This window comes from Cydia amplana, chromosome 20 (genome assembly GCF_948474715.1).
Source record: "Cydia amplana chromosome 20, ilCydAmpl1.1, whole genome shotgun sequence".
Lineage (NCBI taxonomy): Eukaryota > Metazoa > Arthropoda > Insecta > Lepidoptera > Tortricidae > Cydia > Cydia amplana.
The window spans coordinates 10,427,789-10,445,338 of NC_086088.1; the positions used below are offsets into that span (position 1 = coordinate 10,427,789).

Below are 17,550 nucleotides of genomic sequence, written 5' to 3' on the forward strand. Positions count from 1 at the left end.
CATAGTGATGCATTTATACACACAACATAAACATCAAATGTTATGCATTATTAAACAAATTCTATTTGTTCTTGTATATTATTTCAATAGTAAAACTAATAAATTTTCCGAATTATTACATAAATTTACGCAGTATTTTAATTCATAAAAATTACATTTGTTTATAGACGAAATGTCGGAAAATTTGGAAAAACCTGGAAGTTGATGATTTTTAGTATGTGATTTTGGGCAGATTTTTCGGGGTTTGTAATTATTTTATATTTACAAACTTTATCATAGGAACATCATAAATAGTGTACCTTTCTGATGGCAGTTAAGATTTTTCCTATACCCTTTACAAATACCTATATATTTCCAAAAATATGATTTAGCCTATGCAACTTTTAACACTGATTTCGCAGTGAAAATCGATGATATAATTTTTTTTACTATTTTTCCTAGAAACGGCAAACAATTATGTGATACATATATTAATTTCGGCCAAAAAGAAAAAATCATGCATTTAAGGGTTAAGGATTAGGCTAGTACCAACTCGTACACTACAAAGTAAGTATTACGGCTGTGGTCTTCTGTGAGGTGGAGGTTGAGTTGAGCTGCCAGATTCATTATTTGCATTCTTTGTGGAATGATGTTTCGGCGGATTAAGCGTCAAGAGGTAACATATAGTCAGCAGCAATAGTTGCTAAGCGGGCGAGGTGTTCAAAATTACCTTGACGCGCTCTTATTCTCTTAACAATAAAGTCGCGTCAAGATTATTTTGAACACCTCGCCCGCTTAGCAACTATTGCTGCTGACTGTACATAGGTACAGATTCACTTTTTCATTTACTTATTATAAGTAAGGTTGATGCAATATTCAGGTCGGGATTGTGTTGTTTATATCCCACAATGAATGGAAACACCTAAGGAGCGACATAATATAGGTTGTCAACAATAATTGCATGTAAAAATACGCGTGTAAGTAAATATAACGAGTTAGCACTGATTGATAGCACGTAATTGTTTCGCGGATTAGCAATGTAATATTTTTGTATCAATTATTTATGTTTCTATTAATTATCCCCCAGTCAATTCGCCACCAACGGTTTGCTTTGTTGATGAGGTCGTGATCGTACAATCTTAGGCTTAGATTTTTTTCTATCGGATTTTCGTTTAACTTAAGAGAACAAACAAGTCATTGTGAAAAAATATAATCATTTTGATATTAATGGCATGATCATGAAACTCAAGATTCAAATTATACTTAAATAAAAAAGTGTTGTAGTATGAAATAAATATAAAATATGGAAAATTATCTTTCTTTTAGAACAAAAGTCAACAAAACTTCGACCAAATGCGCTTGTCGCGACCCTCTAGCCTCGAAGACAATTTCTCTCATTTTGACGTTCAAACGCGGGACATTTTGTCTCCCATAGTACACTCGTGCTACGATTTTCGAGAGTATCCCGCGTGGAACTGTCAAACGACAAAATTATGTCGCTTTGACATTTGTCCGCGAGACAGCGGGTTGTCGCGCGGCTCTTATGCTACCGATTCGCGAGAGAGCTCTATGTCGCGGCATTTTCTCGCCTGTCGACTGTCGCGCCCATCATGTGCTAGCCGTGCAGGATCTATTGAGGGTGCGCCATATTACGGAAATTTGTTGGTACTAATTTCTAGCAATGGCAACAATTTTAATAATAGACAACATCTACCCTCTATGATAGTTGTCAATATTGACAATGTAAACATTGCTTTGTCTAGTTTCGTGTGAATTATTATTAGACTGCAATAATCATGCCGAAAGTTTTAGATTTTACAGAGAAAAAAGTTGTAAATAGTGTATAAGTATAGTTATTTATTGGAAAAAAACGTGCGGGAGAGAAATTACTTCCATTAAAAACATAACGAAATTAGCATCTGAATTGACGGGTAAGTTTCAAACTTATAGACAAATGTCACTATAGTCAGGTCGTCACGATTTGGTTGATGTCTTAATGACTGAAGAATATTTAGATTCCGATTTTGAGTATAATGTTGAGAACGAGTCAAATTCCTTGATGACTGAAGAATATTTAGATCCCGATTTCAATTATGCTGAATAGAACATATTTGGTACGTTAAATAATTTTATTTGTAAAATTATCTATATAAATTCTTACTTATATTATAACTCTTGCGTTACTTATTGACTTTACGCTATTCATTTTATCTAAATCGAGTCAGCCATTAAAGCGTAAAAACCGAAGAAATATCCAATCATCTAACTTCGCACTTATTAAAGTTGTCGGAATAAAACAAAAATCATCTGCCAATTTCCATTGTCCCCACTATACAAATTGTTGCTATATAAAATTCAAAACGAGCGCCCTCTTGACAATACTCCCAAAGTTCTGGTTTACCTATAGTTCATTAGGGTCTTTGTTGACTAATTTTCACATACCATCATCTTTGTTACACTTGTTGTTGAACAGTGTCAGTAGCATAGCTATAGCTTGCCTAGGCGTGACTAAAGACAAATTTAACACTTCAATTTTGGAACGCCTCGCCTATAACCTATTTCGAGTTACATATAATAATTATCATTAGTTACTTGTTGTCTGCCCAAGTTAGTAACTCGCTCCAGTACTGTCCTATCTAAACGCAGCACGGTTGGTAACCAATCGATGTAGTATTATCCACTACCGCAAGTGGGTAGTTATACTAGTTTCCTGAGTAGCCGGGAGGATTACAGTACACCTTAGTTGTGGGCTACGGTTTGCAGTAAGCTATCTTGGCTTATACCGCCCCGCCCTGTAATACGAGGAAATAACTCAAACGATGACACTTGTTCAATAAGTTTAAAAATTATGAAGTCTTCAGACTTCCTAATTTTCATTCAAATTAAAGGAAATCATCATGAGGAAACCGAACTAATCCCAATAAGGCCTAGTTTCCCCTCTGGGTTAGAAGGTCAGATGGTAGTCGCACTCGTAAAAACTAGTGCCTTCGTCAACTCTTGGGATTAGTTGTCAAGCGGACCCCAGGCTCCCATGAGCAGTGGCAAAGTCTAATTCGGAGGACTCGGAGTTAACCGTTTATACAGTACAGTTTAACCCTGTATAAATGGTTAACTCCGAGTTAATTGGCTAACCCTGGAACGCGCATGTGGCCCTAATAAATCAATGCTTGACAACGACTCTTCTTGTTGTAATTATATATGTATAGCCGGTCAAACAACTTCGTCAGTAGAAAAAGGCGCGATATTATAATTTTCTATGGGACGATAACTTAGCGCCTACATTCTTTAAATTTGCCGCTCTTTTCTACTGACGGAAATGGCTTGACAGACTATAGTTACTTTTACTTGTAGCCATGCAAATAAATCAGATTAAAAGTGAAAAATACAATGTTTGTAACATCATAATTTCCACTTCGTCACAAAATTAACTTTACAAATTTCACAATAAAATTTGAAGGAGAACATATTTCTAATGTTAAAAAGACCCTCCTTAATGAAGGATGTCGGACATTTTGTTAATTCGTGTCGCCGCCGCCATCTTGACAATCTTAACTTTTTAATTCTTTGGCTGTTTGTCCTTGTTGAGCTAATTAAGATGGATATTTTGGGTTTGTTTTGAGTATCATGTTATAAGGTTATTTTTTGCTTTTTATTGTTTTGTTTTCATTGTTGGATTTAGGGGAGAAATGCCTTTATTTAGTTGAATAAAGTGAACGGTAAAGTTTCGCGTAAATTCTAAATAAATTAATTCCCACATTACTATTAATTATAGGATGTTAATTGTAGGATGTTTGTTACGTAAGCATTTGCTAAAGCAAGAGTTCGAATAATATCCATCATTATTATATTTATAGTATGTATTTTATAAATATGTGGTAGTTTATATATATTTATGTAATTTATAAGTATAGTTTGCTTTTTTTAACTCACTCAATATATTTTCTCTCTCTGCACTAGTTGAAGGTATAGTCTCTGTTTGGCCCTATGGTTGACTGGTAGAGAATGCCATTTGGCATTAAGTCCGACATTTGTACATTGTTGTATATATTTGTGCAATAAAGTTTAAATAAATAAATAAATAAATTGCAGATTTGTTTCATTCTGAGAAATTCTGATCATACCGTAAAATACTTAGGGGAGCTATTTAAGGTAATATTTATACTTAGATTTTAGTTTTTCCTGTAAAATAATTATTTATCATTTTTTAAGCTCTGGCAATATTTTACCATAAACAAGAGTCACAGTGTTTCAGTATGACGTTTTTTTTAAATGTTTTGTAATGTTTTCATTCATTTCCATCTGTTTTAAAAGAAATTAGGTCATAGGTACTGTTCATGACTGGAGAAAAAAACATATACTCTGTCAAGCCATTTCCGTCAGTAGAAAAAAACGGCAAATTAAAAAAATATAGGCGCGATGAGTTATCGTACCATAGAAAATTTAACCGGCTATAGTTACAATTTATAACCTATAGTCTGTCAAGCTATTTCCGTCACTAGAAAAAAGCGGCAAATTTAAAAAAAATGCACAACGGGTTTTCGACTTTTCGCCCCATAGAAAATTTGGATTTCGCGCCTTTTTCTTCTAACAAAGTTGTTTGACAGACTATATTGAATCCAATCTTTTAAAACACGTCACGTCGAAAAATTAAAGACATAAGATGTTCAACTTTTAACGCGCCTAGCGGTAGAAATTTTACAGGTATCAGCGAAATATCAAGAATGTTCTGAATTTACTCTTAAATGTCTCATGTTTGCCGTTATTACTTTCCCTCTCACTTTTATAGCTCGATCTCTTTCTGAAGTAGAAACCGGGGTGTGATCCCCATCTTGAGTTATTTACGATATCCCGCGCTCAGCGACCCTCCGACTTATGCTATTTTATGTTATATCTTAGATTTAAGAAAAAAACATGGTTGTTTTGATGTGGGGATAAAAAGAGATAAAATCACTGGAGGTATTCAATCTTAAAGTGTCATTCTATAGAAGGTGAATCCACTAGTCACTAGTAAATTCATCAAGAGACAATTTCAATATGGCGGTTTGTTTACTTACCTACTTAGCAAGTTCCATAAAATGACACTTTAGTTATAAAGTTTACAAAGTATTTCTATTTTCGAGGGAATTTTCAATGATCACAACTGAAGCGACAACAATTTTGAATACAATTTACAATTTACCGTTTTATAGCAATTTTCTGTGTACATACATTAATCCCCTAATAGTATTTTATGCAACCGTTGTTTAAGAGAGGTCAAAAAAGGAGAGTGGCGTGAGTAACAATTTGAGGCGAAGCCGAAAATTGTTAATAAAGACGCCACGAGTATTTTTTGACTCAGTTAAACAACGTTGCATACAATACTTCTTCTACGACCAAGCACTTACTTTGAAATAAAATTGTACATTTAACAAATATTTTTAATTCAAAAAGTGGCAAAAATGGAGGGTGCTGGCGGGAAAAGAATGAATGAATGAATGAAATTAAATGTCTATGGTTCACTTATTTGTCAGAGAACACTGTATTTCATTCAATATTTTTTAGGTAGTCATTACACGAAGTATCGGAAAATCGCCAAAAAGATACTGCGTGTATGCACAAATTCTTTTTTGGGGAATAGACTAAAGACTTGTCTTGACAACTATAAGGTATAGGGTTTTAAAGGTGTGTGCACGACCCTTTAAACGACAAATAAAAGTACGGCCGTAGAAAAAAACTTTACACCCTTAATAACTATCAGAAAATAGGAGCCGGATTTTTCGTTTTAAACTGGTTTTGATACGACCTTGACGATCGTTTTAGCGATTGGCATCACGCACGACTATCACTTAATTTTGCATGCACCAATGAGCGAGAGCGATCGTCAGGGTATCAAAATAAGATTAAAACCGTAACAAGTTCTTAAATCTGAATCGGGTTCCAGAAAAGCTAGAGTCAGACCAAGACAAGTCTGCAACGATTATGCTAGTGCATGTGTTATTTTAAAAGTCAAACTTCTATGAAATGATGACGTATAAATAACACTCGCACCCCGTGTGCTATCAAAATCGTTGCAGACTTATCTTGATCTATCTAAAGTAAAACCAAAATCAGTTTACTCGTATAATCGACTCAACTAATTCCCCGTCCATAAAGTGATTAGCTCCGCTAATAACAATACGGCGAATAACGTCTTGAGGGAGAGCCCTTCTAATATAAATAATTTAACGCCCTTGAGCTGTGGTCCAAGTTATCAGATACTGCGTATGTATAATCCTACAGCCATATTCCAACTTTAAGATACGTCAAATATTAGATATCGAAACGATATGGATTGGATTTCAAACAAGTGTCAAAAGTGACGTTTTTGTTTGAAGAAACGACACTTTTGACACTTGTTTGAAATCCAATCCATATCGTTTAGATATCTAATATTTCGAAAGTTGGAATATGGCTGATAGAGTCAGGCGTGTCTCACTCCGCGATTTCGTCGCGTCGCTACAAGTACCTATAAGCACATGCGGCCTACACCAATGTTGGTGTTTGGCCATAGTAGTTGCCGAGCACCGCTACGGAAAGGACGCTTGCGCCACCTAGCGCTCATATCTATCGTAATAGACACGTTTTGTTAGATAGTGAATCTTCTATTATATTATTTATTTTATGATAAAGTCGATTTTGAGATGTGGGTTTTTTTTCAGTCGCTCTCTCAAAATTTTCGGCTATAATAAATGATACTTTAGTTATAAAGTAGGCTGTGACAGACGGACAGACGAGTGATCCTATAACGGTTCCGTTTTTTCCTTTTGAGGTACGGAACCCTAAAAATTGTATTAAAAATACAGTAGCATATAGAATTGTTCAATTTAGATTGACACGAATATATACATTTATACTTTACCCGCTCTATCTAACAGCTTGTGCCACACCCTAAATCGGAGCCTATGTGCCAAGTTAAGAGGTTACTTATCGGTTTAGCCGATTTGATATAAGGGGCGGAATGTTTTCAAGGGCCCCCCCCGCCCCCGTGGCTATTAGTTGATGCTTCACTGGTTATTGGGAATATTTTTAGGGCTCCGAAGCTCACAAGGAAAATAAGTGACTCTTATTTCGAACTTGAAGGGTTTGGATCACGGAATTTGAATAGAGCGTGTGTTTTTGATACGACCACATATTTTAAGAGAAATATATCTTAGGCCCTAAATAATTATTGTCTTATTTTTGTATGGGATTTTGAACAGCACGCCAAGCGGGACGTTTGAAAATTCAAAATCCCATACATAATGACAACGCAAACGCGTACTGCACGACGCGCGCTATCGAATGAAATGTACATTAGGCCTTGTACAGTGCGCATCGTCATATATCACCCACTATAACTATGATTTGTGTCATTTTTTTATAGGATTACTTTCAGATCTTCTGACTTTTTTCCTAAAACGCGTAATGTGTCGTATTAAAATAGTGAAATTATTAAATCTACTATCTCTTGTAGAGGTACATACTAGATGTAAAATTAAGCTTTATTTTGCTTAATCTTTAGTTAGATTCAGTAGGTTCTAATCTCCTATCCTAATAATCCTAAAAGACTATTGGACCATTTTTCTCTTGAGCAGTATTTTTACTAAATTAGTCGTAAAAATTACATATTTTACACAAAAACTTAATTTAATAATTTCAACCATAGTTACATTAAAATACAATCCAGAACAACTTCTACCTTTAAAAAAGCTTAAAATAAACTAGCCGTTGTTATGAACTAACACCCCAATGCTTAATCAATTAAGATTGTCCAACACACTTTAAAAGAGTGTAGTATCTCAGAACCTGAAATCAACAAAGCCAGCTGAAAGCATTGTCCGCCGTGTTCGCTAAAACGTCTTCACTTCCTCAAATAACTACTCACAATAAGTAAAAAGCTCTTAACCCAACAAAAGGCGACAACTCTGATACAACTAAACGCTTTAAAGTGAAAAAGCACAAATGCCATTATTAGTATCGGGAGTGGAGTGTCGCGCGCCGCGCCGGCCCAAAAAGAGTAAAATCGTAGCGTGCATCGATTTTTATACCCTCGCCGGGGGCGGGGTCACCCAGACAGCCAATCAGGGCGCGGTGAACCGACCAATCGCGCGGTTTCTTCCATTCCGCTCTTAAAGGAACGCTGTAATGGAATTTGAATTCAGAACTTTGGAACGGCGGGATTAACCGACGGGATTTTTTCCTTTATCGATTTTATGGCGTTTTTTCGCTAATTAGCTTTGAGAAGGGTTTAGCCTGGAGCGGGTTTAGGAGTTTTTAATTGGTAATTGGTATCCAATTAGTTTTTATAGGTTTCAAGTGAGTTTTTTGACCTTTGAAGTTTTCAGTATTCGTATTAGTAGGATATCTAATCAATTGTTAACGAAACTACCGTTTGCTGTCAGTTTATAGACATAAATATATAGTTTTCATGGTTTTTGTTTCGATTTTTCAAGTGCAACAAGATTTTAAAGATGTATTTGAACAGTGCAAGGCTCTACGCGTTACGCCTACGACGACGCTACGCGTTTACGCCTTCCGTAGCTTCGTAGACCGCTACGAAATCTTATTATGTCGTCTCGGATTGGTTTTAGTTGGTTAATTAAAAACCAATTTTCCATGCGTTTATTTTTGTTTTTTATAATAAATATAATTATAAACTGTGCTAACGTATGTGGTATAGCAATAACGAAAAAGCTTGTAATGATAACTTTTCTGACATAGTACGTTTTATGACTTTAAACTATCTTATCCAAATTAAAAAAAAAACTTTATGCTGATTAGAACACACGACCACATTTCGTGAGAGATTTCTATTAAATAAATACGAACAAAAAGCTATTAATTTTAATATCAATCAGTTATTATATACACAATTAAGTATATATGTACTAAGTAATAATATCAAAACACTGTATCAAAATCACTGAAAAGTCTAACTAAAAATTATGAAAAAGGTGATTAGAGCACGTGCAACAAATTGGTAACGGCAGCCTCGTGCCACCCGATACGTGCATCATTTACATATGGTCGCCTATTCTGTACACCGTACGGACGAAATTTATATTTTAGCGGAGCGGCCATTGTGCTATAAAAATCTATTCCAACGTTTTAATGATTTATTTAAGACTAGTGACCCGGCCCCGGCTTCGCACGAGTTATTATATATAAACCTTCCTTTTGAATCACTCTATCTATTAAAAAAATCCGTTGCGTAGTTTCAAAGATCTAAGCATACATAGGGAATAGGGACAGACAGACAGTGGGAATCGACTTTGTTTTATACTATGTAATGATAATTATAATGTAGGTAATACTCGGGTATTGGATGTTGTATTTATAATGTTTTTATGTATTACCTACTACCTATGTATTTTCATGTCACTGTTTCACTTAAATGTTGTATTGACTTGTGAAAACCAGCCAGCCTATTATGGATAGCTTTATCCATCTTTATCCACGTGATAAAATAACTGTCACTGTTTAACACCGTGGGAAAGAAAGTGACGGACACCGTTTTATCACGCTGTCACGTAGACAAGAACGACCATCATATCCGTACAGGCCTACTTACAGAATGTTTTTATTTTATTTTAGACACAGGTTTCACAATAAATAACATGCTGCATTTATATCTACAAACATTTAAATCCAACACAAAAACTATTTTCAAATCTCCAGTTATTTTCTATCCCATTAACGCTCTTCGCTTTGTATAATACCTTTGAATTAACATAACATTGATACACAAATCTAGATTGCCTATAACTATCCCTGGGGAAGTACCGAGCCACAATCGACGCCATTGCAATTAGCCGCTGAATAGCCATTGACAGGCCATCTCGAGTGTCGATATCGAGCTGGCTCGCTGAATAGCCGGCAAGTAAGTACATCACTAGTGCCGATTGCGAAGGGTTGCAAACGTTGCGATAACTGCTTTTTTTATGATATAGGAGGCAAACGAGCAGACGGATCACCTGATGGTAAGCGATTACCGCCGCCCATGGACACCCGCAACACCAGAAGGGTTGCAAGCGCGTTGCCGGCCTTTAAGATGGGAGTACGCTCTTTTCTTGAAGGTTTGAAGGTCGTATCGGTCCGGAAATACCGCAGGCGACAGTTCATTCCACAGTTTAGCTGTGCGAGGCAGGAAGTTTCTGGAGAAACGCACAGTTGATGACTGCCAACCATCTAAGTGGTGAAGATGATAATGTTGTCGCGTAGGGCGATGGCGAAAAGAAGCGGCAGGGATTAATCCGAACAATCGAATCTTTGTCGATTTATCATAATCTTAAACAATTTTTCTGCTCTATGATAGCATTAACCGAGTTTAGACCCACGATTTTTCACCATCACACACATATGAAAGGTTTAACGATATGATAAAGGTTCACATGGGTAAAAAGTCAACGTTTAAGAGCTCTTTCACCTGTCAATAATAATTATGTACCCATATTAGTTATATGTAGAGTCTGTTCGGAAAGAGAAGAGTCGTGGAATGTATTGGGCCCCGTACATTCCACTCTTCTCTTTCCGCACAGACTCTATTAGCATGATTTGGGATCACCAATTAAAAATCAAAACAACATAGCATCAAACAGCCTAGGTTTTTGGTTGTGCAGTCAGCAGAAAAGTTGCTGAGCGGGCGAGGTGTTCAAAATTACCTTGACGCGCTCTTATTCTCTTAACAATAAAGTCGCGTCAAGATCATTTTGAACACCTCGCTTGCCTACTGTACATGTCCATTCCAAATTAATTTTGTATTAAGCAGAAACGTCTGCGAACGATGCTATTAAGCTTCGAAATAAATTAAAAGTGGAAAAAATCACTGTCTTGGGTGGGAATTGAACCCACGACCACTGGATCACTAGTACAGTGCTCTGCCATCTGAGCTACCAAGACCGTACCCAATTCAGCGAATATTTCCACCATATATGAGCCCTAGGGAGGCTCATAGCGACATCTACCGTAAGAGTCCTACACTTCTTAAACGGCTACCAGAGTTCCAAATCATATTGGAAATTCACCAGTAACGATGCCAGTAACGATTTGATTCCATTCCAGGTCAAACTAAATAAAAGTTTGTAAAGAAGACACAAACAGTGTGACTTTAAACTATCGATAGATTAAAACTCCCACCCCTACCCCCCAGGGCCGCGCAATCCTCTTTGTTCCAACAATCGATACTCGATACCTTCGACATCTCGATTCCGCAAAGTGAGAAAGCTTGTTTCCCCGCGATAGACGATTTTCTCTATTTCCAGCAAAGTGATTTATTACTTTTTTTCTTTTATTCTTATATAGTGAGTTGTAAGTGAAAAGTTAGATCCCCTTTGTGAAAGCGGTTCGAATGAAACTAAAAGTGAGACTTTTCACTTTTCGGATGTTCTGGACTACGATGTTAGTTTTAGACACAGAATAAATAATAATAGGTACAGAAGATTCACTCTCTAACAAAACGCGTCTTTTACGACAAATATGACCGCCAGGTGGCGCAAGCGCGAGCAGGCGTCCGTTCCGTAGCGGTGCGCGGCAACTACTATGGCTAGACACCAGAATTGGTGTGGGCCGCATGTACTCGCGACGCGACGAAAACGCAGTATGGGTGAGCACCCGCTGACAGTCGTACAGTCACGCTCCGTGATTGTTGAGCCATTTAAGGGGCCCACTGATTACCAGTCCGCCGGACGATATCGGCCTGTCAGTTGTTCGAAACTGTCAACTTTTTGTTCTAACTGACAGGCCGATACCGTTCGGCGGACTGTTAATCAGTGGGCCCATTTAGGGTCCTAGCTAAATTGGTTGTTCAATCAACGATTATCTTTGGCTGTTGTCTTATGAACTCCGTTTTGTTGCAGGTTGGGGCTGATCACACAGTGGAGCGCCCTGGCGGGGCGGTACGGGCAACTGATGCCCCCCTGGTACTGGAGGCCTCACGACAGATCCCCACCACGAGGTGAGCATGGACGTTAAAATACAGAACTTGTAATACGCCGTTTCACTCTGATCTGGCCGCGTAGCTAACGTGCCATTCGTTTACTCTTCGTAGCGATCGCAACGCAACTGTCACTGTCACACTTGGGCCATTTTATTTAAAGTTGTCCCCTACACTTTTTTTTTATTTGTGAATTTCTATGTTATTTCTACTCAGAATCACGAGCTCTTTCTCTCCTAATAGGAGAAAAAAAGTGTCCCAAGGGTTTTTCCCATTCCGTTACCATTTTTCATAGACTTTGTATGGCGGTCACGGAATGGAAAGATCGAAAAATTTATGGAAATTTTGGGACACTTTTTTTCTTCTATTAGGATCAAAAGAGCTCATGATTCTGAGTAGAAATAACATTAAAAATCCCAATTTGGAAAAAAGTGTAGGGGACAAATTTAAATAAAATGGCCCACTTATATGGAATAAGAGAGATAGAGAGACACAAAGCGATTCGATTTCGAAGGGATAGCGATTGTCACCTTGGCTAGGCCGCCTGAGCAACGTTTTCGAAGGGATAGCGATTGTCACCTTGGCTAGGCCGCCTGAGCAACGTTTTCGAAGGGATAGCGATTGTCACCTTGGCTAGGCCGCCTGAGCAACGTTTTCGAAGGGATAGCGATTGTCACCTTGGCTAGGCCGCCTGAGCAACGTTTTCGAAGGGATAGCGATTGTCACCTTGGCTAGGCCGCCTGAGCAACGTTTTGTCTCATGACTAATAAGATTTTCCGCGTAAGATAGATAGACAAAATCTTTATTCATTTCGACAACATACATGGTCGGTATCTATGTATATAGGTATGGATAACAAAGAAAACAGATCCATGTGTAAACGGATAGAGCTCTACGATTAAAAACTGTGACCGAAAGAGAGGTCAAACTAGATAATTGCATCTCGTTTTGAGTATGCAGTCGCGTCACTATGTGCACTTCAGTTCATTTGTGGTGCGCGTGCCGCGGCCACTGCAGGACACCATCGCAAGCGCGGACTTCTGGCCGAAGGGAGTGGTGTTTCGGCGGTTCCGGGGCAACCTGCCGAACCCCACGCCGAGTCAGACGACGCTACGGAGCCACGCTGTTACGTCGTCGCCCAAATCTAATATTTAGTTGATTTCATTTTTATGTATATTGTTTTTCTTTGTATCAGTTCTTTTATATTTTGTAGTTTCACAGTGCCTTGGTTTTATACTGTAATGCTGTGTTACTTATTTGATCAATAAATAAATAAATAATAAATAAATTATTCATCAGGGAAGCCAACGTTACAAAAAGCAATATGTAAATGTAACAATGTTGCCAGGCTTAAAAATAAAGTAAAGCGCGTGCTGGTACTTAATCAGTGCGGTAAGGGCCGGTAATCGATTACCGCGACGCCTTACCAGTGTAATCCGGTGACGTAACCGAGCCGGTATTATGCAACGCGGTGGGGTTGGTTGGAGCACAGATCTACAATCTCAACTATGTACAGTCGGCATCAAATAAATAGTGACGGCTAAAGTGGCCAAATCGTAACACATCTTTGCTGAAGCGCTGGTGGCCTAGAGGTAAGAGCGTGCGACTTGCAATCCGGAGGTCGCGGGTTCGAACCCCGGCTCGTACCAATGAGTTTTTCGGAACATAATTATGTACGAAATATCATTTGATATTTACCAGTCGCTTTTCGTTGAAGGAAAACATCGTGAGGAAACCGGACTAATCCCAATACGGGCCTAGTTTACCCTCTGAGTTGTGGAAGGTCAGATGGCAGTCGCTTTCGTAAAAACTAGTGCCCACGCCAATTACTGGGATTAATTGCCAAGCGGACCCCAGGCTCCCATGAGCCGTGGCAAAATGCCGGGATAACGCGAGGAAGATGAATGAATCTTTGTTTCCGTAGAAAATATTGTCTGTCAAATATTACAAGTGACCGACCGACCGGGTCAGTCGACCAAATTCAGAAATAATATAAGATTGCGTAAATTATTTGTTTGGTAACAGTATATTTTAAGATATAATCGCCCGCCGTATCTCCAAAACAGCTTTTCGTATTTCCCTGTCCCAGCCGGAAGAAAGCATGATACTGAATATGCATGTAGTTTATGCAGAGACGAAAAAAACCGGACAAGTGCGAGTAAGACTCGCCCACCGAGGGTTCCGTACTCACTCTCATACTAATTTATTTATAATATTATTACATATTACACGTCACAATTTTATTTACATGAGATAGAGTACTACAGTTTATAGTATTACTTAGTAGTACTTTTTAGTATTTGTTGTTGTGTCACGGTACTCACGGTTCATGAGACACAGTCTGGTGACAGACAGACGGACAGAGGGTCACGTTTTTACCCTTTGGGTACAGAATCCTAAATATTAAACTGGAAACCACTTGTCATATTGCAGTTTTTCATTATTTAGAAAAAACTATTAAAATTAAAATCACGTATCTGATTCGACAGAATAAACATCAATTGCACAGACTACAAACCTAAAAGATTGGAAAAACATCACAAATGAATCACACAATCCTTGTAACCCCCAGCCCCAATATTCTTCTCGCATCTCAACTGGAAAAGCAATCATCATCACATCCTTGCCCTCTCAACCCCGCTCTTTAATTCCCGAAACCCGTCGGAACAAAAACCGCCATTTCACGCGGTCCAAATAGGGTTGCCAGATCGAAAGGCGCTATTATCGGGAATTAATATCAATTTTTCGGGATTTTGGGATTTAAGCCGGGAAAAAAACATTCAAATTAAAGTAATTGTATCAAAAACAACGATATTTTACATTATTGGCACTACGTCAGCTGCTCTGCCCATAGACGTTTTTATATAAAAATAGTATAAATTATTTGAGATCTTGATCAAACAAAAAAAATATCTCATTATCTGCCTATATTATCATTTATCATCTGTTTATCATAGTTATACTTAGGTATCAATAATCTAAAAAATATGTAACTAATTTATTTCTTAGTTTGCCCTTGCCACATGTATTTTATGTTACTTTTTACCGATTTTACTATTTTTTCGCCTTTTTCACTATTTAACGTGAAGCTGTTCGGGACAATTTTCACTTTGTCGGGAATCGGGAACACATGCTAAAAATCGGGAGAATCCCGCCAAATCTCGACCATCTGGCAACCCTAGGTCCAAACCGAGCGCACAATGCTTCCCTACAATTATTCGCATATAGCAACACTGACGGAAGTTTCGAAATTACAGCTGTCTCGCTCGCACCCGAGCGTTAGATCTACACTGCGCGTTCGCGCCAAAAGCGTTTGGACGTAATGTCGCGTTTTAATATTCGAATGCGGTGTAGCTATTTAGTGTTATCTGTGGTTTCGTCAGTAATGTTGGTAGACCGTTAAAAGCGGCGGGAATTATTATGTTTGTTATTATTCTACGATTAGATATTAGTGTTAAAGTTTGAAGGGATGGCTTAAATGTTTCGTGGAACACACACACACACGTTTATAACATAAACGTGAGGGAAAATTAGGAGAATATGTTCAGTTAATTTATTTACATTTTTTTGTCTGTACTTAGACCTAGCGATATGATATAATTTCTAACATATGTGTGTTTGGAATTTTTATCACAAAAATGTATGGCTTAATTCCTATATCGTGTAATTCATGTACCTAATATCCTAAAAGCTTTACAATTTTTAAGTTTAGCCTTTAAATATTCTCGTTGGCAACGTTAAACTGCGAAGTGCTCCATTTTGTTATTTACATAATTATCTTCAATTTACATACATACTATAATTGCAGGGAAACTGATAATGCACATTATTACTTATTAGGTACACGTCGTAATAATGAATCCATTAGGACCATTAGTACATTAACTTCATTTACCCTGAATTCATTAGAATCCATCTGAATTCATTAAGCAAATTGGAAATATCTAACGCACTATCTAATGCATCCAACACACTCATAAACTGCTTAAACTAGTAAGCGTTTGTAAGCAACGGCAACAAAGGCTTACGGCGTACGGTTTCGAAAATCAATTCCAATCACAGACAGCCAACCACTTTAACAAGACCCCTCGATACGTACCAACGAACGAAACGCTAAGCTCAAGTTACATTAGCAACCTACCTTTGTTTTAACTTTAAAAGTAAACCCCTTCCAATTGAAATTTAACCCTATTTTCTAGCACACAAAGTTCGGTTTTGTCTGAATATGGAATGGTCTGAATTCGATTGTAGTGATTCGTTGAACAGTGTTGATGACATTTGGTTTCACGCGTCCGATTTCGAATTTTGAATTTCGAACGCGGAAATGGATTACGAAATACCGACCGTGTTGATTTTGATTTATTATAAATATTATAATTAATATCTGGGTGACCGAGCTTCGCTCGGAAAACATATAAAAACTCGAAATTGCGCGTTTTCCCAGAGATAAGACCTAGCTAGATCGATTTTTCGCCCCCGAAAACCCCCATATAGCAAATTTCATCGAAATCGTTAGAGCCGTTTGCGAGATCCCCGAAATATATATATATATATATATATATATATATATATATATATGTATATATATATATATATAAATATGTAACGCGAACTTTCCCAAATACATTAATACGCTATGTTTAGTTCGTATGATCTCTTACTAGATGGCGCTAGTAGTCCTCGATTTCGACGTAAACATTAGCGTTATTTGATCTTTCCCGTAGTTTTAAAAATCCAAAACCTTGCGTAACCTGTGTTAAGTGTTGCCTAGATTTTTTGAGTGCACATAACGAATGTGCAAACTAAGATTAATGTAAATTAGTTAGCCTTCAGTTCCTATGCAAACCATAGTTCACGGTGCCTACAAAAGATGGCGTTACTAATACCCAATGTTTGATCTTAATCCTAGTGTTCTTGGAGTCTTAAAATTATGACTTCAAGCATTTCGTAACACTTGTATTTTTACCAAAACGTAGCAAATGTATAGATATAGATTAATGTCATTTTGTCAACTCATACATATGTAATTCACCTATGTGCACAGAGATGGTGCTAGTAGGCCTATGATATTTCGTTTCTGAAACCTGTAAAAAATACAGAACATCATGTAACATGTTCCTAAAAATATAGCGAATGTATCCAAATGGTTTAACATAAAAAACAACGCGCATGTTCGTACAACTGAACTGGTTACCAAATCAGTCACTAGATGTCACTGTACAATGCGCATAGCCATCCTACATGGCGGTGTTAAGATTTTTCCTAGAATAAGGACCCGATGCACCGAATATTGTAATTGTTGAGAAATGAGAGTTAGTTAGGAGTCATTAGGCGAACGGACTGCGTACCCTCTGAGACCTTTCTGGACCTTCTTGACATACCAAATCCTCGTCACCTCCCCTAGGCGCTCGACTGCTGTCCTGTCTTGGACGCTGCTCGGCCTTAGGCTATTAGTTTAGTTAGTCTAGCCAGTTACATAGTTCCTGTACCTAGTGTTAGCGCCGACTGGCTAATATATGGCTATCTGCCATTACTTCGTGTTTATCTTCGCTCCTCACCGCACGCCCCACCGCTCTCGGAGAAAACTACTCCTACATATATATAAATAAATAAATAAACAAGAATTGCTCGTTTAAAGGTAT

The 17,550-nt window shown here is 37.6% G+C and overlaps 1 protein-coding gene across 2 annotated transcripts in view; it reads left to right on the forward strand.

Annotated features, from left to right (window-relative positions):
* LOC134657491 (homeobox protein Hmx-like) overlaps positions 1-17,550 on the forward strand; it is a 279,414-nt gene that overhangs the window by 259,228 nt on the left and 2,636 nt on the right. For both annotated transcript variants that reach the window (XM_063513064.1, XM_063513063.1), the window contains one exon: positions 11,832-11,929. In XM_063513064.1, the coding sequence (XP_063369134.1) occupies positions 11,832-11,929 (98 nt within the window). The remainder of the gene's footprint in view (positions 1-11,831; positions 11,930-17,550) is intronic.